The sequence below is a fragment of the Ochlerotatus camptorhynchus genome, unplaced genomic scaffold (genome assembly GCF_037179485.1).
Source record: "Ochlerotatus camptorhynchus isolate MF236.1 unplaced genomic scaffold, CSIRO-AGI_Acam_v1.1 ptg000330l, whole genome shotgun sequence".
In the NCBI taxonomy this organism is placed as follows: domain Eukaryota; kingdom Metazoa; phylum Arthropoda; class Insecta; order Diptera; family Culicidae; genus Ochlerotatus; species Ochlerotatus camptorhynchus.
Genome location: NW_027040818.1, coordinates 872,354 through 897,923, shown reverse-complemented (window position 1 = coordinate 897,923; position 25,570 = coordinate 872,354). Strand labels below are relative to the sequence as shown.

The window sequence follows — 25,570 nt, the reverse complement described above, 5'->3', positions numbered from 1 at the left end:
TCCGCTGTCAGCAGAACCCCATCGGAACACACCGCCACTGGTACGATTCGGTGGAATGGAGAGCCGTCAAAAGGCGAAGAATATACAACACCAGCAGAAGTAAACATAGTTACGCGTGCTTACACTTCTTTATATTTATGCAGTTAAAAACTAATCTAAAAGCTAGTCGGAGCTTAAATTGTGAATTAAATTAGTTAGTTAGCTGGTTAGCATAAGTGATTTAGTGATTTATCAAGGTAAATGAATTTAAAAAGATATTTATTGCTGTTTATTAGTTCGTTCAAAATTTAACCTGAAACTTACACTATGGCACAGATTTTGCCGTATTACTTAAAACCATTACTTGGAGGTCAAAGGTCAGGGCAGAATCGTTAGTTTAAGGATCCCTAAACAACTACTACCGTACAAGACAGTTTTCCGGACGTTGCGGAATTAAAAGGAAAACACTAAACGTAAGTCACAGAACACATCTAACAGTAGTAGTAGTTATGCTTAAAACTGATGAAAATTTAACCTACAGGGAAAATTTAACAACTGTTAATAAAGTTCGTTAAGTTTACGGAAATTTGTTTACCGCCTCTTGTTGTCGCTTACGGGAACAAATTAAATTTTCCGTTTAATTTCCGGAATGTCGAACGGTAGCGTAGCGAGTGCTGGGAAGTCTCCCAAGAGAAAAAGTAATGCTCCTGGTGGTGAGGGGGCGAGCTGCGGTAAGTGTCATGAAGTCGATACCAGTCGGATGGTGCAATGCGATGAGTGCGACGTCTGGTATCATTATGATTGCGTGAACGTGGACGACAGTATCCAGCATGATGATTGGAGCTGTAACGCATGCGTACGGAGATCATTGGATAAGCAGAGACATGCTTTGAGTGAGAAGTTGGAGCGCTTTGAACAGCAACAGAAGCAGTGGCAACAAGAGCAACAAAAACGCCTACAGCAGACTGACGAACAACAAAAGCATATTGAGCAGCGGCAGAAACCAGAAGAGTGGCAGCTGCGAATGCAGGAGCAGTTCGATCAGTTGCAGAAGGGGATGTTGCAGTTGCAGCAGCAGAGTTCGCTGTCGGGAGATGCTGCAACGAGACTTGAAGTACCTTCGAGATTGCTTGGTGCGATTCCGAAGCAGTTACAGCATCAGGTCAAATTTGTGGAGAAGGTTGTTCCAAAAGGGTTCATAGCGGATGAACAGTGCAACACAGAACCGCCGGCAAGCTCGAGCGGCAATAATGAGAGAACATCCGACAGTAGTGACAAGGCATCTTCGAAGTTATCAAGACGCTCAGCGAAATTACGGGAACTGCAAGTGAAGGCCCTGGAAGCGAGACAAGCGTTGGAAATAAGGCAGCTAGAAGAGCGACTGGCGTTTGAGTATGAGATGTTGGAGGTCACTGATTCCGAGGTAGAGTCGATTACGAGTTTTGACAAGATCAACGAGTGGCTGGAGAAAACGGACAACGTAGGGAAGGGTGTAGGAAATTCTATAAATGGAACACCTCTGCCGGTGTATGACGAATCTCTGCGAAAACCGGTGGTGTCTTCAACCCAACCGTGCCTCACTAGCAGCTGCGGCCCAGTTCCACCATCTAGTCTTCAGCAACCTGTGGGGAATCCTACTTCGTTTCAGCCACGCGTCTTTGAGCATTTTGGTGGAAGTTACGGTCATGGTGGCAGGTACATCGAGCAGCCTCGACCTGGCGAAAACTTTCCAAGAGCAACAGCGAGTCATCATCCAACATTTGGCGGATATTCAGCACCAGTATCCAGTCAACCGTCGGCCCCAGTCTACACTATACCGTCACAGCAGCCGGTAATGACGACAGCTAATCCGGCAATGAGCTATCCGTACCTAGGCGCTCAGAACTTCCAGAATATAGCGGGCATGTCTCAAAACATTGGACAACCACCGATGGTAACGTCAACCCCGCGGCAACAGTATCAGCAACAACCATGTAGTGATCCTGTACTGCTAAACAGAGACCATTTAGCAGCAAGACAGACGGTAAAAGATCTGCCGAAGTTCGGTGGAGATCCAGAAGATTGGCCACGTTTCATCGCGGCGTACGAGCGAACTGTCAGGATGTGTGCCTTTAGGAACGATGAGTTACTCGATCGTCTCGAAAGGAGCCTGCACGATAAGGCACTCAATGCTGTTAAAAGCCTCCTCCTACATCCCGATAACGTTCCAGTCATAATCAATCGGCTGAAAATACTGTTCGGCAACCCGGAGTCTATCGTTGAGACAATGGTTCGGAGAATTCGGACGATGCCGCCTCCGAAGGCTGATAAACTGGAAACTATTGTTGACTTCGGCGTGGCAGTTCAGAATTTGTGTGCAACTATACAAGTGTGCGAAATGGACGAACGGTTGTACAATGTCGCTTTGCTGCAGGAGCTTGTAGATAATTTACCGTCAGCGTTGAAAATGAAATGGGCATTTCACCGTAAGGAGAAGGGCGCTGCCACACTGGTTGATTTCAACGATTGGCTCGGAGACATGGTGGAGGCGTTCAGTCAGGTGATCAGACCGGCTGTGTGGACTAAATCACAGAAGTTGGAGAACAAGCCGGAGAGGAAAGGTCGGAAAGAAGAAGCGTATATACATGTGCATTCTACGCACTCACCGGAGCAGGTGGACCGCAAAGCTTGCCTAGCGTGCAGAAATGAGTGCAGTTCCCTCGACAAGTGCAGTAGTTTTCTCAAGATGACACCGAATGCACGATGGGCGTTGGTAAATGAGAAGAAGATCTGTCGGAAATGTCTAACTAAGCACTTTAAAACTTGTGAGAGGAAGGTTCCATGCAATCGGAACGGGTGCAGCTTCCTACATCACCAGCTATTGCATGATGACAGTAAACACAAGAAACAGACGTCAATCATTCCAGCACAGATCGCATCTTGTAACACGCATCATAGTTCGCTGGGAGGAGTTCTGTTGAAGTACATTCGTGTCACGGTGCATGGCAAGGGTAAATCGATCACGACGTACGCATTCCTCGACGCAGGATCGACCTCGACGTTAATGGAGCACAGCTTGTGGGAGGAATTGAATCTGAACGGTGAGAAATCTCCATTGTGCATGTCATGGACTGGCGGACAAAGAAGATACGAAGAAGACTCGGTGAAATTCTCCGCCGAGATCGCAGGTGCTCAGACTCCCGGCCAAAGTTTCCAGCTTTCGGAAGTGCACACGGTGCGAAACCTAGACCTTCCTCCACAGTCAATGTCGGTGAAGGATCTAGCGAAACATTTCCAGCATCTGTCGGGCCTGCCAATCGAATCGTACGTCGCAGTCAAACCACGCATTTTGTTGGGTGTCGACAACGCTAGGTTGGAGTATCCGTTCGATTCCAGAGAAGGGAGTGAGAATCAGCCGACCGCGGTACTAACACGGCTAGGGTGGTTGGTATACGGTCCGTGCTCGGTGTCAGAGCAAACGATGGCGAAAAAAGACGTGACCTACAGTTACCATATCTGTCAGTGTGATGGGCTTCATTCTGCAGTCAAAAATTACTTTTCTCTGGACAGCCTCGGGGTTCAACTTGCTGGGAAACCGCTGATGTCGAAGGACGACGAACGAGCGATGATGTTGCTGCAGACAAACACGATTCTCCAGAATAAGAGATACGAGACTGGCCTACTGTGGCGTTATGAAGAAGTCCGGCTACCGGAGAGCAAAGGCATGGCCCTGAAGCGACATGACTGTTTGAGTAAACGCATGGTTCGAGAACCTGCGCTATGTAAAGCTCTTCAGGAAAAAATACTGGATTACCGAACGAAAGGATATATCCGCAAGCTTTCGGCGCAGGAAGAAGCAACGTACACTGGACGCTCGTGGTATCTGCCGATCTTTCCAGTGGTTAACCCCAACAAACCCGGCAAGCTCCGTATTGTCTGGGATGCCGCCGCCAAAGTGGGTAACCTCTCGTTGAATTCATTTCTGCTAAAAGGTCCTGACCAAGTCACGCCCCTTCCACATGTCCTTCAGCGGTTTCGTGAATATCGTACGGCTGTGTCAGGGGATGTTCGTGAAATGTTTCATCAAGTGCGGATGAGACCCAAAGACCAGCATTGCCAGCGATTCCTGTGGGATGATGACGTTCCCGGAGAAGGTCCTTCGACTTACGTGATGGAGGTGATGACATTCGGTGCCAGCTGTTCACCTAGTAGTGCACAGTACGTTATGAAGCGAAATGCAGAACGATTCAGGACTCTATTTCCGGAAGCGGTGGAGGCAATATGCAAAGGAACGTATGTGGACGATATGCTCAGCAGTGTCGAATCTGAAGCAGAGGCGGTAAAGCTCGCGCAAAATGTGCGATACATACATGCAGAAGGTGGGTTCGAAATCCGAGGATGGCTGTCAAACTCCAAGAAAGTAGTAGATTCCATGGGCGAGCAGAGAGCTCCTGAAAAGGATCTAAACAAGACCGGAGAGTTGGTGACCGAGAAAGTTCTAGGGATGTGGTGGAATACGATCAACGACACGTTAACGTTCAAAATCCCGAACCGATGCAGACAGGAGCTGTTATCCGGAGAGCAAGTTCCCACGAAGCGGGAAGTTCTGCGGATTCTCATGTCAGTCTACGACCCGCTAGGACTTCTTGCCAACGTATTGATGTACCTGAAGGTTTTGCTGCAAGAGATCTGGCGCTCTAATATTGGTTGGGACGAGCCGATACCCGACCAGCAGCTGGAAAAGTGGAGAACATGGCTCAGTGTATTGAACAAGGTGAATACAGTTTCCGTTCCTCGGTGCTATCGCACGATGACAACTTCGTCCAGTGAGTTCAACGAAATTCAACTACACGTCTTCGTAGACGCGAGCGAGAATGGCTACGCTGCGGTTGCTTACTTCCGTTTCGAAGAGGACAGCACAGTTGAGTGCGCCTTCGTTGAAGCGAAAACTCGGGTCGCTCCTTTAAAATACGTCTCGATACCTCGACTAGAGCTACAAGCAGCGGTGATCGGAACCCGGCTGGCGAAGTCTATAGGAGAAACCCATCGCATTGGAATCCGAAAACGGTTCTTCTGGACCGACTCAAGGGACGTGCTCTGCTGGTTACGATCCGATCACAGGAGGTACAGCAAATTCGTCGGTGCTAGAGTTGGCGAAATTTTGGAAAGCACTGAACAGGCAGAGTGGCTCTGGGTACCAACAAAGCAGAACGTGGCCGATGATGGCACTAAGTGGCAGCGGACTCCCGACCTATCACCATCAAGCCGTTGGTTCAAGGGACCAGCATTTCTGTGGGAACAGCGGAGCGCTTGGCCTGTTCAGCCGGCAAACCATGGAGAAACCACCTCCGAAATGAAAGTTTCGGTCAACATCCACGTAGCCGGCGAACCCGTTCTTAACTTCGCTAAATACTCCAACTGGCGTAAACTTCTACAGGTCTCCGCGTACGTTCTCAGATTCATGAAAAACCTTCGAGCTAGACTACAGCGTCAACCACCATCTACCGGAATCCTCAATCAATCGGAGCTATTTGAAGCGGAATGTTGCATTTACCGACAAGCCCAGCTAGAAACGTTCGGTGAGGAAGTATCGTCGCTGATCTGTCACAAGGAGGCAAGCGAGAAGAAGGTGATTCCTATTCTTAAAAGTAGTTCACTCTACAAACTTTCGCCGTTCCTTGATGACTACGGAGTACTTCGTATGCAAGGAAGAACTGCTGCCTGTCAATTCATCGATTCAGATGCTGCCCATCCTATCGTGCTGCCAAAGAAGCATCCGGTTACGACACTCGTCGTACAATTTGTCCACCAACGCTATCACCATCTCAACCATGAAAGCATCGTCAACGAACTACGACAAAAGTATCGGATCCCGCAGCTACGAAGTGTGTGCAACAAAGTCCGTCGACAGTGTCAGTTCTGCAAGAACGCCCGAGCTCAACCGCAGCCGCCGATCATGGCTGATCTTCCATCGGCTCGTCTAGCAGCTTATTCCCGACCGTTCTCTTATGTCGGGATCGACTACTTCGGACCAATGCAAGTCGTCGTTGGTAGACGAACTGAAAAGAGGTGGGGCGTGTTGATTACATGCCTAGTGGTACGTGCCATCCACATTGAAATTGCACATTCTCTCAACACTAGCTCCTGCATCATGGCAATACGGAACTTCGTGGCCAGACGAGGCTCTCCTTTGGAATTCTTCAGCGACAGGGGAACGAATTTCGTCAGTGCCAAGCGGGAACTAACCGAAGCGTTCCGGTCTCTCGATCAAAATAAGCTTATGCAGGAATTCGTGACACCAGATACCAAGTGGACCTTCTTGCCTCCGAGCAGTCCGCACATGGGTGGAAGCTGGGAGAGACTGGTGCAGTCAGTGAAAAAGGTTTTGAATAACATGCAGCTTCCAAGATCTCCCACCGACGAAGTCCTTCGGAACAGCTTGCTGGAGGTGGAAAATATTATTAATTCGCGCCCCCTCACATACGTGCCTATCGAAGACGGTGAAAACGAAGCTCTAACTCCCAATCATTTCTTGTTGGGTTCGTCCAATGGTTCGAAACCTCTCGTGCCATACAACGACAGCATCGCTACGCTAACCAACACTTGGAAAACTTCTCAAATCTACGCCAACCACTTTTGGAAAAGATGGTTACGGGAGTACCTGCCGTCAATATGCCGTCGGACAAAATGGCATTATCCGGTGAAACCAATCCAGATCGACGACGTTGTGATAATCGTGGATCCGGATTTACCACGAAACTCGTGGCCAAAAGGACGCGTTGTAGACGTCAAATGTAAGGACGGACAAGTACGAAGCGCAACGGTGAAAACTACACTCAACATATACGAACGACCTGTGGTAAAACTTGCAGTTCTGGACGTCGGCGCAAATTCGAGTAAGCAGGAACCAGGACCCTGCGTACTGGGGGGGAGTGTTACGCAATATGCGAACGCGCCTCCGCTGTCAGCAGAACCCCATCGGAACACACCGCCACTGGTACGATTCGGTGGAATGGAGAGCCGTCAAAAGGCGAAGAATATACAACACCAGCAGAAGTAAACATAGTTACGCGTGCTTACACTTCTTTATATTTATGCAGTTAAAAACTAATCTAAAAGCTAGTCGGAGCTTAAATTGTGAATTAAATTAGTTAGTTAGCTGGTTAGCATAAGTGATTTAGTGATTTATCAAGGTAAATGAATTTAAAAAGATATTTATTGCTGTTTATTAGTTCGTTCAAAATTTAACCTGAAACTTACACTATGGCACAGATTTTGCCGTATTACTTAAAACCATTACTTGGAGGTCAAAGGTCAGGGCAGAATCGTTAGTTTAAGGATCCCTAAACAACTACTACCGTACAAGACAGTTTTCCGGACGTTGCGGAATTAAAAGGAAAACACTAAACGTAAGTCACAGAACACATCTAACAGTAGTAGTAGTTATGCTTAAAACTGATGAAAATTTAACCTACAGGGAAAATTTAACAACTGTTAATAAAGTTCGTTAAGTTTACGGAAATTTGTTTACCGCCTCTTGTTGTCGCTTACGGGAACAACAGCCGTGAACCATAGTTCACGGTGTATATTTGAGAAAATTTTGTTCTGGATAGCTGGCCGTGATTTTTAGTTCACGGTCCGTTCCCGTTTTCGGGAACGGATTTTTTTCCGACAGGGTACAGCAAAATAAAACTTATTGCAATGAAATGAAAAACAAAAAGATCTTTGGGCTAGGCGTACATTCCTGCTCCTTTCCGGGTGCGATTAAGTGTGACCTGTGGGTATTGGGGTAATGGTCCGGGATGCGGGTACCCGTCGGGTGGGTGTCCGGGGGTTTTAGTTCAGTGAACCGGTGGAAAATTGTGATATTAGCGTCGTTTTGTCGTTTCTGCCACTGGTCCTCATACCGGTTTCTTTCTCCGTTCGGTGTCCGAGGAGGATCCGGAATGCATTCAGAATCCATTTAGGATTTGCGTCGTTCTTTCGAAGCCACATGTGGAGGAGGATGATATAGAGATCGGCATCAGAAACGACGGAGTGAAGTTGATACTGTGGGGTTCCACCGGTTTTGTCGAGCTGGTTTCCGGATCCATCTTCGGTTTTGCCACTTCCAGGCCGTTCTCTGTTGAGTTGAGCAAAGCTGGGACGACTTTTTCCGAATGTAGCACGAAGAAAATGAGGCATGACATGCTAAAAACCGTTCACCCAAATCCTATATTGTTGAAATAAACATGCTTTTGAATTTAATTCAAACATAAATATTTTAGTTTTAAACATGCTTTCAATTTACTTTGAATAATTTATATATTTAGGGTATAAATATTTATATTTTTGTTTTAAATGAACAAAATTCGTATCCGTGTATAATGAAGCGTACCATACTTTCCCATGCAAATTACGTGATTTGGTTGATGGTTTTGACGGTATTTTCAGTGATTTACCATGATAATTCTCACAGGAAACACGCCAAATCCATTGCAGTTGCCATGCAAATGATTATTTAAAATTTTATATTTGCAAATCGGTTTTTAAATTTAGATTTAATTGATTTCAATGAAAACAACCTAACACAATAAACTGACACCAAAGCTGCATCACCGCCATATTGAATCGAACTAATTGTTCATACTTGCAAATTACTTACCATTTACGTGAAATTCATCTAATATCGTCGGACATGAAAATCACGTAACTTATATCTGAATTTCTAATGACATTTATGCGAAATCAAGTTGCAATGATGGAAGCTGAATGTTTCAGGGGCTACGTGATTTTTCACGTAACATAGACGGGCATAATTTTTAGAGTGTAGGGTCATGAGAAAGGTTCGGTCGTTTTCACTAACAGAGTGAGTCACTTTTACTCATTCGTATAGAGATTTTTTAAAGCTTATGTGGTCAGTTAGCAGTTACATATAACCTACGCTTTTAGAGATTTCTCGATACGAATGAGCAAAAGGGGCTCACTCTCTGTGTAAGATTCGTTTCCATTGTGGGTTTTACATCAACAGTGATGCCTCCCGAATGTAGGCACCACTCTACTACAAAGCTCAACGAATTCACCACTCTCTGTAATCTTGTACTATATTTCAAAGCTTTACCAAAATTTAGGGGAAACATGTCAGAAGGGTCTAACTCGAACTGTAAACAATGACTTGAATCGAAAATTTTCCGCTATGAAGTTTTTTTTTCCCTATGAAAACATTTTGCGTATACGTATACGTGACGTAGTGTGCGTACGATAAACGTCAGTAATCTCTATACCTACATGGCCAACCAGAACGACTCAGCGACTGAATTCAAATGACTCAGAGCATTTTCTTTCCATAAACAATTTACTCACATTTAGGAAAACCTGAAGGAACTCATAGCTAATGAGTAACTGCAGGTTTTTCCAAATATGAGTAAATTTCGTATGGAAAGAAAATGCTCTGAGTCAATTGAATTCAGTAGCTGAGTCGTTCTGGTTGGGCGTGTACATGTAGAAGGGTAGAGCCAAAGAAAGGAAGCTCATCTCTGCTTCGAAAAGTGAAAAAAAAAATCAATGTACTTTAGAAAGCCACCTAGCGGTGGAAAGTACGCTTTTTACACGGAAAATATAGTTAGCATTATACCAGTTTTAATGACAGGTATAAGTACAGCTTGACTGCTCTAAAGCGGTTTTATAACAAACGAAATATTTTTCTACCAATACAATTCATTCGTATAGTAACGTATACGGCAAAGTAGAAAACCGAAAATTCCAACACGGGCCAATTAACCACTTCATTCGAGCAGTTAAAATGACGTTTACTACCACTTGTACTTCGTAATAGAAGAATAAAAAAAAATCTTCTAGAATAACGAGAAAAGTAGCCGAAATTTGTGTGTTTCATAAAAAAATAGTAATTTGTTGGTCCTGTTTTGTGAAATTGCTGGTAGAAAGTCACACCAAAACTGCTTGACAAAGTGGTCAATTGATTTTACTCTCGATTTGTATGTAAAACATAACGTCGGACAAAATGCGCTGTATTCGCACAACGTTGTACTTGTACAATCTGTCGAATTGAAATATGCTTATGGCGGTAACCCTCAACGAGTATTGTCATTCCACTTGGAAGCTGTAAGATAAGACTCGCGAAAAAAAAATTATTTCTTTTGTTTTATACGTTAAACGCATCATTGGGTGATTACAAACAAGAAAAAAACAAGTCTGATTTTCCCGAAGGGCTATTCCCTGCTCTTGATTATTGAATCGAAAATACGAAAGTGAAAAAAAAACACAAAAATTCATCATTACTCATTACAAAATAAATAAAAAACAATAAAAATGTAAAATTCGAAAAAAATACATAAATATTTAACGAATAAAATAAATACACAAATATTCGCTACTGACAGAAAAATACTAAAAATGCGATAAAACTGCCAAACACAGACAAATGCGAGCTCAAATCACAAAAAAAAATGCATTAAAATATATTATTGACGTTCTTTTACTGCCTGGTAACTTTATAGTACCCATTCATGTGTAGGATTTCTCCCATTTTGTGAAAAACACAATTATGACGGTAAGCTCCAACTCGGATTAACTTTTAATACCGTCCCTGTTTGGATGATTTGCAATTTTTTTTCTTCTAAGAGTCGTGTTGATCAACTCTGATGTCAACATCAAAGCAGCCAGACATTCTTGATCGGGATTTAATCCGAGGATAATAACGGTTGGAGCTCACCACCATAAATGATTAATAAATTGCCTATTAATCAGTAACTGTAATCCACAAATGAGTAAAAATTGTTCATCGATGGATAACCGAGTGCATAACACATACTAATTAATCATGTTTTGTTGTTTTTGACATCATCCACATCCAGAGGGCCAGTCACATCGAATGTATGGGAATGGTAGGAAACCATTTGAAAATGCATGGAAATTTTCAGTTTTTATTCATTATCCACTTTATGGGCAGTTTTAGATGCACAAAAATTGCACGAGTACATTACTATGGTGATAAGGTAAACACTCGTTTATTTGTTTCCTTCTGTGAAAGCATGTTTAGTCACAAATCGTGGATTTTCTGATATTCTCCATACTGCAAAAATGATTTTCCTACCACTGAAGGGGCGACATCTCTCGGATCTTCAGTATAGCTACTACTCAAATCATATAATTAATTCATGAGCTCGTTCACGAGCTTATTAATGGAATATGTGTGATACAAGAATTTATCAAACTGCATGTAATTTTACTCATCACTGAGTATTTTATAGTTAGCGTGTGATTAATGCATTTGTCAAACAGAACGCGAGATAAAACGTCAAATAATATCAAAACAACAACATATTTGAGTTGTTGTCCTCGGTTCCAGTATATGTTTCGGATTAACTTTTAATATCGTCCCTGTTTGGAAGATCTGTCAAATTTTGGTTTAAGATAGAACTGATCAACACCGACGTCAACACCAAATCAACCTTACACTCTGGATCGGAATTTAATCCGAGGATAGTACGGATTGGAGCTTACCGCCATAACTGATTTCAATACATTCATTCGAGAAAAATACACTTTTGTTTTTTTAATGTAGACAAAATAACTTTTCCTATTAAAATACAATATAATACATTATTACACAAAATTAATCCAAAATACACAAGTGAATCGCCTTTCGGATTTACCAGCTTTCAAGTGGTCAACGTCAGTTTGATTTGGTATCGACATTGGGGTAAATCAATACAATCATAAGCAAACATTTAGCAGATTTTCCTAACAGGGCCGGTATTAAAAGTTAATACGAGTTGGAGTTTGCCGCCATTAATGTAGAATTGGGATCTTCTCTCGCTTCTGCTCATACCAAGTTTGAGATCATGGTTACCAATTTGGAATCTGTTAGCTAGCTTTGAAGAAAATATATTTGTTCTAAAAGTCTGACGGTATCTTTATTTCCAGTTTATGGAAAAATATTCATGGAAACATTTTTTACAATGCGATAAAATTTAATTATTACGTTTGAAAAAGAACATTATTTATGTTCAAATTTTAAGGAGGAGGGAGGGGGGTCTGGAAACTGTGACGATCCATACAAAATTTTCTGGCTTGACAACTTCCCACTTCCGTGTGAAATTTTTAATGGATCTTACCGAGGGGAAGTCAGCTTTCCTTAGAGTACCTCTTGTATTCAGATTTCTCATAGTTACTCTGGATTAATCTGGCTTGCTGCGAGAACACAAATAACTGAGCATATTGTTTTGGATCCTGACCCTGCAGTTGACAGTCCATCGACGAAAAGAAAGCACTATGAAAACAAAAGTCTAACTACACAAAGAAAACGATCCTATTTCTAGTCTCGGTTCTAAAAGTTTATTATTTTCTCTTGTACATAACAAAAACAAGATGCAACATAATTCTTAGTTTGAGTGGTGGTAGTAAGAAGATATTTCTAATTAATAATAATAAATTGAAAAGTTAGCAAACGTCTTATAAAATGCTCTACAACCTAGTCTACAACATTAACTGAAGGGTGATTTTTCACAGCGATGAATGTGCTTATATGTATATTAAAAAATATCAAACGTCGCTTCGACGAAACTCTCAGCACTCCCACGTAAACTAACACCACTTCTCTGATGGTGGTGTTGGTTTGCGTGGAAGGAAGTGGTGAGCGTTTCACCGAATTTTCGTTTGAGTTTTAGTTTAAAAAAGCGGTTTCGTTGTTTTGATGGAAAAGCATTCTTTGTATTCGAATCAATTTGAAATTGCTTTCAGTGTAGAACTGGTTTGACTTTTAAATTTTAAATTGTTTCCAGTGTAAAACTGGTTTGACAGCTGCTGTTCCTGCTGCGCTAGCGGGTATTTTTGTATTTGCATCAGTTATTTTTTTACAAAATGGGACGAAAATTTTTCGCCATTCCCCGCTGTTATAATTCCGCAGCTCAGAATGATATTTCTTTTTATTCTGTCGCAAAACGGTAAGTAATCCGGTAATCCGTTAGCGCAGGCAACATATTCATATTGCTTAACTGTTTTCTAGCAACATTGAAAATCGTGAAAAATGGCTGAAAATTATTAGCTGAGCAGAAATCAGCGAATTGAATTTGTTTGTCTGCTCGGATCATTTCGCCGACGTTGATTTTGTCAATGCATCGATGAAATCACATGGGTAAGTGAAAATAATATAAAGTGAAAATACCACGGATTAATCAAAAAAAATTCCACGCACTATCGGAAACAACTTGATATGCCATAGAGATTGCTGACGTTTATCGTACACACACTAGGTAGCGTATACGTATACGAGAAATGTTTTCATCGGGAAAAAATCTTTCAGAGCTAAAAATTTTCCCGATGAAAACAAATTACTAACACAATCATACTTTAGCAATCTCTATGTTGATTTATTAGTGATGACAGGTGGAATCTGGTATAATTTATTTTATTCAAGATAAATACAGATCGTTCCGTTTATTCCGATCAAAGTGAAATCAATGTATGCTGTGCAGTGTGTGTGTTGAACACGCCCTAATAAAAATTGTAAGGTTAATTTGCTTAACGACGTGTTCGGGATATCATCCAAACCATTTGTGGAATAGTTTAATGATTTGGGTTATCATTCGTTTATGATATTTTTTTATTAGGGCGCAGTTGTTAAACAATAAACATTAAAAGTTTATCTCATCCTCAACTTTATAAGGCAGCGTCCATTTATAACATAACGCTAAAAATTAAAATATTCTACCTCCTCCTCCTAGATAATTAACATCGCTCATAAGCTTCTTCAGTGGTCTTATTGCACCTAACCCGCATAAACGCGAACCATACCTTGACCTTACCGAAAATGGTTACAAATTGTTTATAATCCCTGCTAAACTTTAACTGAAATGGTTATGGAACTTTACATGAACGTTTGTGTGATAAAGTTTTAACCTTATGTATTATGGTTTTTTGGAAGTGAACCTTACAAATAATGGGTTGTTAAGAACCATTACCATTCATAATTCTTGTTTTCTCCATACATTTTCTGAAAGAATACTATATTAGAACCTTTTTACTTATGGTTTGAGAATTTTAATGGTAATGGTTATGGTAGTCAGTAAGGTCCATGGATGGTTTTGTATTGTCGGTCAACTTTACGTGGAATATATCGCGAATTGGTAATCATTAATTTACAGGTTAGATTTAACGGAAGAACTTATATGTCTAATACCTGGAAGGTCATGGTCATGAGAACAACTTTATTGAAGACACTGATTTGAGATATGGTCAATATTACAAGATATTGCACAATAACGAAACTCACACATAGCAACGTGTAGTGTAAAAATTCAGCTACCAATAATTCAATAATGGTGAAAATGATTCAATAATTCAACAATATATATATACATATATCAATTTTATCACCTCCCTTCCCTCGGTCTATGATTTAGTGAGCTACTTGGACGAATGCAGTATCTTTGTATAAAACATTTCAATACGATCGATTTTCTTCACAATTTTTTAATATCGTTGCAAAAACATTCACTGTTGTGATTGTTATTATATGTGGTAGATATGTAATACATTACATCTTTTAGAGCCTCCCTTAGATGTATTCATACTATTTCTGCTACATAGTTTGATAAAGGAGCTTATGGAGAATAGCAACCGCATCAAGTAATATGTTTGCCACTGAATTATTAACGAAAGACGAAGTCGATGAAGAGAATAAATCAAAATCACTTGCACCCCGTTGCCTCTAATCCCCTCATTTGAGAGCAAGCGTAAACTTCTAGCTGGGGCATAATAGCCAATGAAGAAAAAGAAGAAGATTACATTTTTTTCTTTAAACCATTTGGCACAAATAGCATGAAGCATGTTTGCAAAACTGTAGTTACTCAATTAGAATATTGAATGAATCCTGAAATTAATAGATTAATGCAGACAGGACCTCTTGAAATGTTAATCTAGATATGGCCAGCATATGCATAAATACAAAAACTTGTTTGTACAAATTTTTGTGAGCTTTAAAACAACAGTTCGTATTAAGCAGGATGAACTGTTACGCTAACGGTCATTTCAAAACGTAGTCAGAAATTATACCGTTTTATGTCAGATTAAGCTGGCATAAACGAACACGCTAAATATAAAATGATTGAAGGAAGAAAAAATCGATGTTGATTTTTCAATCGTCAGAGTAAACACTTTCTGAATCAGCGTTTGTATGAAGTTGCTATTCCTTTCTTTGGTAGAGCACTACTTCCATAGAGGTAACTCTAAGACCACTGGGTCCCGAAGAAAATCATTATTATTTTTGGCTCACTCAGTACCAGAACAACGGTCCCAAGCAGTCCCAAGCTATTTCACTCACCCCTGCATGTTCTGCATGAATCCACACACCCCTGATGTTATCTGTCAAACTTTCATAGCGAATCAAAACAAACATAGTGTTGTAATAGAATTTCAACTAGAATAGGGTACGTTAATCGTTTGCTTGGGACCAATAGGCTACTAAAGTGGTGAGCCAATTTAAAATCGTTAGTTTCGTATTGATTATTGCTACTTCCGTTCTATCAAGCAGACAATATCAATAATATGTTTGTTCGGATGCTTTATTCCATAATCTACACCAAAAAGCATATTAAAGTGAATTGTATGAATATTTACACACATTAGACTTGATTTTCAAAAAAAAAACCTTTGTCAATATGTCATTAATTTTTTCGTCATTGACGATTCCCCTGTTAACTAAAAGTGTAATTTCGTTCATTCTGTGTCACATTATTGTTATTCAAGCAGTTCAGGACGAAGATGCTTGTTTACTTTAACGATTCCATGTAATTGTTTTCCTCAAGGCATATACACCCCTATTCTGTATTTCGTTTCGAACGAAATTCTCATACAAAAAAATATTTTTTTGTATGAGAATTTCGTTCGAAACGAAATACAGAATAGGGGTGATAATTTCGTTACAAATTAAGCTAATAAAAAAGTAAAAGGTTGTATCCAAGACACGACCGTATATTTGACGTAGGATTACAAAAAGTAGTTTTGATGTCACAGCAAAAGTATAACAAATATTAAATTGATTTCTTAAAGCGTTATCACTGAAAAAGTTCGATAGGTTGAAATTCGGAAGCAATTTGAGAGTTCTGTTTTTGAGTTGCTCTGTCGGTGTCCATGAAGTCAATCCTGGACAATGCGTCTTGGATAAAGCTACTACTTGAACTCTTTACTTAAATTTTTTATTTGTGGTCCTGAAAAGGACCGATGGGTTGAAAGCTTGGAAGCCAGTTTGGAACAATGATGTGGAATTTTTTCCTCGATGTTCTTGGAGATGATGCGTTGCGGTGCTCATGCGTTGCACCTGGATCGATTGGTGAACATTTTGGTGAAGTGCGCTGGCAATTGATGTTCTTGGCGAATTCATACGTTACAAACAATGTACATCTTTGTTTCAAAGGGATATAGTTCTACCTTGTCTTGAAGGCCCTTCTCCAGCATCCCAACCAGTAGATAAAGCAATGTTGTCTCTAACCGTCCTTATCCTGTCTCGGTACCATCGATTTCTTTCAGCTTCTTGATCGGAGGTTTGTGCGCTTGCAGTTCCTTTGCGTGCTTACGTGATGCGCACTTGTACCAACAATCAATACGAAACTAACGATTTTAAATTGGCTCACTACTATTGGTCCTACGCTATCCTAGCCTATTGGTCCCAAGCACAATTCTAATATAAATTCCAGTACTACACTATGTTTGTTTTGATTCGCTATGAAAGTTTGACAGCTAAAATGAGGGGCTGGTGGATTTTCTTATGTTTTGAAGGGTGCATTGATTAGCTTGGGACCGAAAAGAGTACCAGAGCTGAGCCAAAAAGTTGAGCACGTTTCTTCGGGACCTTCTAGTCTTAGAGTTACCTCTATGCTTGTATTGTGTAGCCAAATGCTGTGACATGTCTATATCGATATACTCGCAAACAATTTCTCAAATATCACTTACTTCGCATATGCGAACTAACATCCGATTTTGACCTTGACAAGTCTCGCGTCACTTTTCAAATAGACCAATTTGATCGATTCTCTTCATCGACTCTCTCTTTCGTAAATAACTCGGCTCCAAAAACATGTTCAGTTAATCTAAAATTGGGCCCATTTCTAAAAATCTGCTATTTATCAATTTTATCTAGATGAACGCGTCATTGGGACGGTACTAATGGATATTTTTGGTCACTATTGAAAATTTAGTCGATTGCTGAATTTATGTATGGGCCTAAATTAGGGCATATAGGCCGACATTACATCCATTTCCACTATTTGGTATAACAATGGTTTGGAATAAATAAATATTTCAAAATAGATTAATGTTTTCCTTGTTATCCTTATTGGTTTCGAAGCCTTAAAGTGAGAAATTCATGTTGATTTCGCATAAAGCCTTAGATACTTGGAAATACTTAATTGATACTAGAGTCATAGTTTAGAGTGGAATGCCCTTTGAGACAAACTATTATTTAATGTGATAATGAAATAACTGCAACAACTTTTATAACAAGTCAAATCATAAAACTATTGATCAATTTCACCCCATTGCAGTATTTTCAAATTTTCGAACAATATTTATTCAAATTAAAACTTATGTAAATAAATTAACAAATCAATCTATTAGGTATTGTTAGCTGTCTACCAGTACTTGTTTAAAAAACAAATTAATTTAAAATAAACTACAAGCAAAGAAAATATTCTCATCTGACCATTGGCATAACTACGAGTCCCCCCTAAGATTATTGCAGCTGCCTCTATAATTGATACTACAGTTACTTATTTTCCTTAAACATTAAAATTGATCGCTTTTTGATTTATTGAGAAGTTTGAAAAGTAAATATAGCCTCTCTAGGGATTTCCCTTAGTAACGCCAATGCATATTACTGAAAATTTTGATCAATTTGCACCCGCTTTACATTATATAGATCTTGGAGTAGAGCATGTTAATCGGTTGGAAAGCAAATTATTTGGCAATTATTTATATAAGGGATTTCTCTAAGAGTAAAACAAGCATAATTATGTACGCATGTATTGTTTAATGAATCTAAAATAAAACTGGCATCAAAGCAGAACTAGTGCGAAATGGTTATTCGATTAAGTAAGCACCTCAAATCCGATGCACATCAACAGTAGTTTTTGTTGTGTTCTACTTTGGGAAAATCTACCAAATAATAATGCCTATAAAGATTTTAATAACGTTTGTAAACACGCTTGTATAGAAACTACACACTTAGCAAAACTCATATAAATTTAGGGGCTCTGAGAGTGACACATACGAGCGTCAATTTTGACATAAAGTTGAGTCATAACAGACGTGAAATATAACTTAATCAAACGTACTTTTCGTCGAGCAAAGAAACTTTTCAGTCTCGGAGCACTTGATATTACATGACATGTTTTTTTATGACACAGATGGATTCCGTCACTTGTAATATTAGTTATTTCTGAGTGTGTACTTTCTTTATCACATATTTTATCTTACTTGGTTAACTTCTTCCAGAACGTTGCTGAAATTGATTCTAACGACAGAGGTTTACTGTTACGAATATGATTGAACCGATACTAGGGCTGCGTCATCGTGCTGGACGAATTGTTTGGTAATTCCTGGATGAAACTGCTAGCAATCTATCTAGACGTTCTCGAATAAATGTCAAATCATAACTTGAAGTATTCACTATAAAGGTTTATCCAATAGCAGACTTGTTTCTTTTTTTTTTTTGGTTAAGGGTTTTAACCGGATTACGGTCATTCACTCCAATAGCAGACTATGTATTGCACTTAATGGTTTGATTAAAGTTTCCTTATCATTAAAGCTAATGTACTTTTACTTGCCAGCTGTCATCACTCATCGATGCCTCATTTACACGTTTGACGCTACGGAGGTTCGTCGCTTGAGTTCACCTTTCATCACTTCGTTGGGGTTGTTTTCCAATGCAGGTGCTGCTGCCGTTGCTCCTGAAAGTATATCCAGTGCCATTTCAGTCGATTTCATTTGAGGGTGCGCGTTGATGGTCGCATCTAAGTTTTCGATGAAATATTTTTTTTTCTCGACCTGGTAGGTACTTCTTGGAAAAAAATAACTATACAATGACCATACAATAAAATACAATCAAAACAAAGTCTATTGCCAACAATGGATCTTATTGTACGTATATTATACAAGAAATTTTAACATATTGTTATTACTGTAGATGTACAATACGTCCCATATAGTAAAACCGTTCAGCAATAGAACAACAATACAATGTATGGTAAATGGGTCAAATTTTTTAGGAAAAAAGTGATTTTTCCTACGGTTAAGATAGATAACAACCCCCTTGTTCTATTGTTGATTTCCCCATTTACTATAGATTCTATTGTAGACTACATTTTATGTTTATGTTATCCTTGTGGACAGTACGATTTATTGTGAATTCAATAAATTCTATTGTATGGTTACAATCCATTGCATTGTACCTTTATGGTTCTTTTTACGGGTTAGGGTAAATGGCTCTAATATTGGCCTATGGATCTAAGGTTGGGCCCATCGCTAAAAATCTGCTATTTATCAATTTTATCTAGATGAACGCTTCATTGGGACGGTACCAATGGATATTTTTGGTCGTTATTGAAAATTTAGTCGAATGCTGAATTTATGTATGGGCCCAAATTAGGGGCATTTAGGCCGACATTACATTCATTTCCCCTACTACTAGATTATTTGGTGATGTTGTATTTAGGGTTGCTTCCACTCACATCGCTATAAAAAAATGTTTTTCAGGAATTCAGGCTTGCTTCCACTCACTTGCTATAAAAACATGATTTTCTGAATTTTTAATTTATTAGATATTATAATCATATTTTGTACTTGTTACATCCAAGAAGAGGTTGAAAGGCAAGTGTTTGACACATGAAACGTATCAAATTCGCTTTCAGATAGTCATAATCAGCGATTTTATGACTCGCGAGCGCTCACTCTGAGTGAACGCTCATGAATCATAAGATCGCTGATTGTAACACTCTGGTAGCGAAATTGACAGGTTTTATGAGTCAAACACTTGCCTTTCAACCTCTTCTTGTATCTAACAAATACATAATATCATTATAACATAGACAAACAGACGTAACTTTTCATTGTGTATCTTCGTTCATGCATTTAACGGTTGATTTGAATATTATCAGTTCCGCGAACTACTCGCCGCAGCGCTGGCATCGGATCACTTTGACGTTTCTATATATTCTATAGAACTTTTATGCAATATTGTTTACGAGTTAGCGAGCAAGCTTGTTTTCCGCGAGAAGCCAGAGAGATGTCGTTACTGAGGTTATATGTTTTGAGATACTATGTTTTCAAGAACAAGTTTTTTTTAAGAGTTACGTCTGTTTGTCTGTGATTATAACATCTAATGATTTCAAAATTCAGGAAATCATTTTTTTATAGCAAGTGAGTGGAAGCAACCCTGTTCAGGATTATGAAATCATTATATTTTATAATGGTATTTTGTATCGCTCACGCTCACGAGTCGTAAAATCGCTGATTGTGACGCACTGAAAGCAATATTGACAGATTTTATGTGTCAAACCTATACTTCATGACCCCTTCTTGTAACTTACATGTACAACATATCATCATAACATCTAATGATTGCATAATTCCGAAAAACATTTTTTTATAGCAAGTGAAGAATCATAAGATCGCAGATTGTGACACTCTGAAAGCGAAATTGACAGGTTTTATAAATCAAACACATACTTTACACCCTCTTCTTGTAACTTACATGTACAACACATAATTATAACATCTAATGATTGCATAATTCCGAAAAATATTTTTTATAGCAAGTGAGTGGAAGCAACCCTGCAGAGAATCACAATTAGCGATTTTACGATTCGTGAGCGTTCACTCAAACTGAGCGCTCACATATAATACAATCGCTGATTATAGCACTCTGAAAGCGAAATTGATTGGTTTTATGTGTCAAACACATACTTTTCAACCTCTTTTTGTAAGTTACAAGTACAATATATATATAAAGTCTGGAACGCGCAAAAATTGGTCAACTTTAAATTGGTGTATTTCTGTTAAAAATGCATAAAAAACCTGAAATGCTGCATTTGGAAGTTGAGTGTATATACAATGGTTGCTATGATGAGCAGCGTTGCCAGTATTCCAGATTTATCTGGATTTCCCAGATTTTCGGTCTTCCGGCCAGATACACAGACAGATCACGTATATTTCCAGATTTTTAAAATATGTTCCAGATTTTCCCAGATTTTTCAAACATGTTGCTTTAAAAATTTCATTGCAATTGGTTTAAACTCTAATCAAAAAATAAAAACTGCTACTTTAATTATTAAAGGCCATCAACATTGGATATTATTGTAACACCGTACATGGAATTGTTAAATCATGGTTGCATGTGAATGAATTGCATAATCATGAATATGGAGGCATTTTCTAAATATTATTTGCTGAAAAAAGCCATCAAACTTTTAAAAATATTGGTCCTGAATGTTTGTTAAATTGGAATTTTTATTCAATTTTTTTTCTACATAAAAAGAAATCAAAATTTTAATGTGGAGGAATTTTCATAATATTTTAATTTATGGAAATCGAAAACTATTCAGGATTGAAAACAATAAATTGAGCCTTGGAAAATTTGGCTTTTGAATCTAGACAATCATCAGGACGTTGAAGTATGCTTGTTAGATTTTTGAGGATAATTCATAAGAAAATTTTTAAAGGCATCTGATATTTTTTAGCATTTTTTATGTACCTGCACGCAAACCAAAAATCTATTACAATGAATGTTAGTTCCGTTTCCTATCTTCCTCTGTTCATGAACATCGCAGCGAATGTTAGAAGTTGACCTTACAGGCGTTGTAATGGTTTTTTGTCTTTTTCATTGCGTGTTCTATCTACGCTTTCGACTATACCAGTAAGCTTGTAGAACGACGCACATTGTAGAACATTATAGAACGACGCACACACTTGCCTCGAAGTCGAGTATGCGAGAAAATGAGCGCTTCATGTTTGCTTTTAGGCTATCCATATTCAGGAGCATGGAGAGAGCAGTGGAGAAAGCACAGGTCTGATAATCGAAGTGTTCTTGGTTCGAGTCCAGTCGGCAATCGAATTCCTATTTTTTTCGACATAACTAATTTACCTCACTAATACACTCTACATTTTTCGGTCTCCAATTTTCTTGCATTGGACCGCAGCTAGGTATATCGCATCCTCGGTTCATGCGGTCGCCACTAACATCCTCTGATGATGAATCCCACATAATTGTAAGCGAATCTTACATGCCTCGGTTGGGTGTGTGAATATTGAGTGAAAGCAATCTGAATAACTTTAGAATTCTGAATTTCCCTAAAATTTCAGAATTTTAAGGTAATTGTGAAAATAGTTTACAGTGAAGTGTGAGGTGAATTCTTTGCGAAACCAAAGGAGAATTTCAAATTAATTCTGAGTAGAGTTCCATTCATCTTTGTCACCCGTCCTTCGGGCGTTCCACGAAGTGAGAGTTCGATTCCCGCTCCAACCAGTGGAACTTTTCGCAACCTGAAAATGTCCCTACTGGGTGTGGTGTGTTGTCAGTTTTCTAGTGTTAAGTTTTCAGTCTGTGCAACCTCTGGTTGAAGACAGTGTCCGTTGTCTTTTAAAAACTCTGATGATAATTGCATGGAGATTTTGTGAAGAATGGAAATAGAATTCGGAAAAGAAATCAAAGAAATTTCTTAAGATGAAACTTAAGCAGTATGCTGATACGAATCGTGCGAATAATTCCAATGGAATTCTGTCCAATGTTTTTATGGAGATTCATTTTTATAAAAAATTTAAGAAATTATGAATTATGCCAAAGGAACGTCTGGCAATTTCTGGGAGACTTTTAATGCCATTTTGGCAAAGTATTTGAGTACTCAGTAAATACTGAAGAGGATTTCAAAACAATTCTGACCTTACCTACAAAGCAGCTAGAAGAGAATTATCGGATATGTCTGAGAATAGTGTGACGGTCATTCTGAAGAGTGTGCCAAGGAAATTATTAAGAATATTCTAAGGGAATTCCATAGAGAAAGATGAAAACAAAATTATTCAAATTCATGGAAATTGAGTATGGATATTATCAAGATTATTTTAGGGGAATCCAGAAAAGAAGTATGATGGAATTCTAAGATGATTCAAATGGAACCCTAAAAAAAGGACGAAGATATCCTGTAAAGAGTTCCAGGTAAATTCAGACTAACAAAAAATTTCATGATCTGGGACCCAGAAAATATATAAATTTCGCTTTCAGGCTTTCATTTTAGTTATATCATAAAATTATTCGTAATGGTAATGCAAACTGTTAAGTTATCTGTAGTTTAGGTAAACTGTGTGTGAGTACCACGATGTAAGGCTTTAATTCCCACTTCAGCCTGGTGAATTTTTCTTTAAAATAAAATTGCCTACTGCGTACTATGATGTCAAGAATTACATTGAAAGTCTGATCAACCTCAGAGTAATATTAGAATTATTTAGAACTATTAAAATCTTTAAGACATACTATGGTACTGCATCAAAAAGTAAGGACTACATCAACTTTTAATTTGAAAAATCCATTTCATGAAAGTTGCATGATTCTTTGCTTCTCATTCTTTTTATAAAAGTTACAGTTTAAAAAGCAATTCTAAAAATATATTCTACAGTATTTAACCAACCATTTAACTCAATTTTTGAAATGCTGTGTAATGGATATTTGAACTTTTTTGACACACTGTGCCAATACTTTAATTAACATGTGGATGATTTAAGCAATGCCAACAAGTTATTTGTTTTATATAATTTATTTAAACATGTAATTCATAAAAAAATTGGTACTTTGAATAAATTCCAGATGATCATACAGACTGATTTTTACGGGAGATTGGCATATCACTTTGATTTCAATAGCATTATGTTAAAACAGGATTTTTTGGAGCCTTCCAGATTTTTCCAGATTTTATATTTTAACTGGTCCAGATTTTTCTGAAAATGACCTGGCAACGCTGATGATGAGTTTTCACCGTTTGCTCTCCAGTTTTCAAAATGACGTCCAAGCAAGAAGAGCAGCGTGTCAAAATTTTGTTCGCGCAGCAAGAGAATCCGACGTTCCCACACACCAAGTTGGCAAAATTGCTGGATGTGGCCAAATCGGCCGTGAAAAACGTTTAAAAAGTGTTCGGGGAGCGTCTATTGACCGTCAGGGAGCCTGGAAGCGGCGGCAATCGAAATCCGGTCGTGGCAGCGACGACGAAGAAGGTGGCGGTGAAATATAAGCGGAATCTTAACCTTTTCATCCGGGACGTCGCTGGCAAGCGCAATGTCTTCCATACTACTGTGCAGCGGGCCAAGAAACGGGTTGTCGAAGTTTAAGAAGATGAAGGTGGCGAACCGATATTACAAACAAAACACGTCGGCAAAGCAGCGGTCCCGAAAGCTGTTTACGAATCTGCTCACAAAGTTCGACTGTGTCGTCATGGACGACGAAACTTATGTGAAGGCGGATTTCAAGCAGCTTCCAGGACAGGAGTTTTTTACCGCATCAGGAAAAGGAAAGGTGGCTGAAATTTTCAAAACCATCATACTATCGAAGTTCCTGAAAAAATATCTCGTCTGGCAGGCCATATGCACGTGTGGTCTAAAAAGCAGCATTTTCATTACTACGGGAACCAGCAATCAAGAGATCTACGTTCAGGAGTGCCTGGAAAAGCGGCTGCTACCATTCCTAAAGCAACATAATAGACCTGTGCTGACTTGGCGAGCTGCCACTATGGGAAAAAGGTAATCGAGTGGTACGATGCGAACAACGTGGTTGTGGTACCCAAAGACCACAACCCTCCCAACAGTCCAGAACTCCGCACTATCGAACGGTATTGGGCCTTGGTCAAACGGAATCTCAAAAAAAAAACTAATAAATGCATGGAAAACGAGCAGCAGTTTAAGTCTAACTGGCGTTCGGCGGCGAATAAAGTCGATGAGACCACTGTGCAAAATTTAATGGAAGGGGTTAAGCGGAAGGCACGGCAGTTTGGATTTGGCAAACAAAAAGAATAAACGAACATTTCAGGCATAACATTTGATAACGGCACAAAAGCATTTGTAAACAAACAGTCTAAGGCCCTTTACACGCAAACCAAAGTACGCCTACGCAAACCAATACCACTTTCGCAAAGGTGATAGTTGCCCCTATCCGAATAATATTGTTGGTTGGTTGGTTGTCTTTATTAAGGAGATTTTCAGCTTAATAAAGACTATAATGTTGTTGGTTTGCGTAGGCGTACTTTGGTTCGTGTGTAAAGGGCCTTGTAGTCGAGTGTAAAGGGCCTTGAAAGTTTGTTTACAAATGCTTTTGTGCCGTTATCAAATGTTATGCTTTTTTCGTTTAAATATATGAATTGAACTACCAAAAGTAAAATAAGAAGATTTTTGTGATATGAATTTTGACTGAAAGAAACGATTTTTTTGTCGACCAATTTTTGCGCGTTCCAGTCTTTAGCATCCAATGAATCCATATTTAAAAAAATATATGGCGTAATGAGTGGAAGCAATCCTGGTTGTATTTTAATTTTTTGTCGAAAATTCTCCAAATTGCTTAGGTCTATTTTGTCCAAACATCTTC

General features: G+C 39.1%; 2 protein-coding genes across 2 annotated transcripts in view; one reads left to right on the top strand and one right to left on the bottom strand.

The window, feature by feature from the left end:
• Positions 1 to 628: 628 nt before the first annotated feature.
• LOC135708532 (uncharacterized) lies at positions 629 to 7,018 on the top strand. The gene has a single exon (XM_065230639.1). The coding sequence runs from the start codon at positions 629 to 631 to the stop codon at positions 7,016 to 7,018; it is 6,390 nt and encodes a 2,129-aa protein (XP_065086711.1).
• Positions 7,019 to 17,655: 10,637 nt separating this feature from the next.
• LOC135708531 (uncharacterized) overlaps positions 17,656 to 25,570 on the bottom strand; it is a 79,457-nt gene continuing 71,542 nt past the window's right edge. Inside the window, exon 26 of the mRNA XM_065230637.1 lies at positions 17,656 to 18,902. Within this exon, the coding sequence (XP_065086709.1) occupies positions 18,808 to 18,902 (95 nt within the window). The 3' untranslated portion in view covers positions 17,656 to 18,807. The remainder of the gene's footprint in view (positions 18,903 to 25,570) is intronic.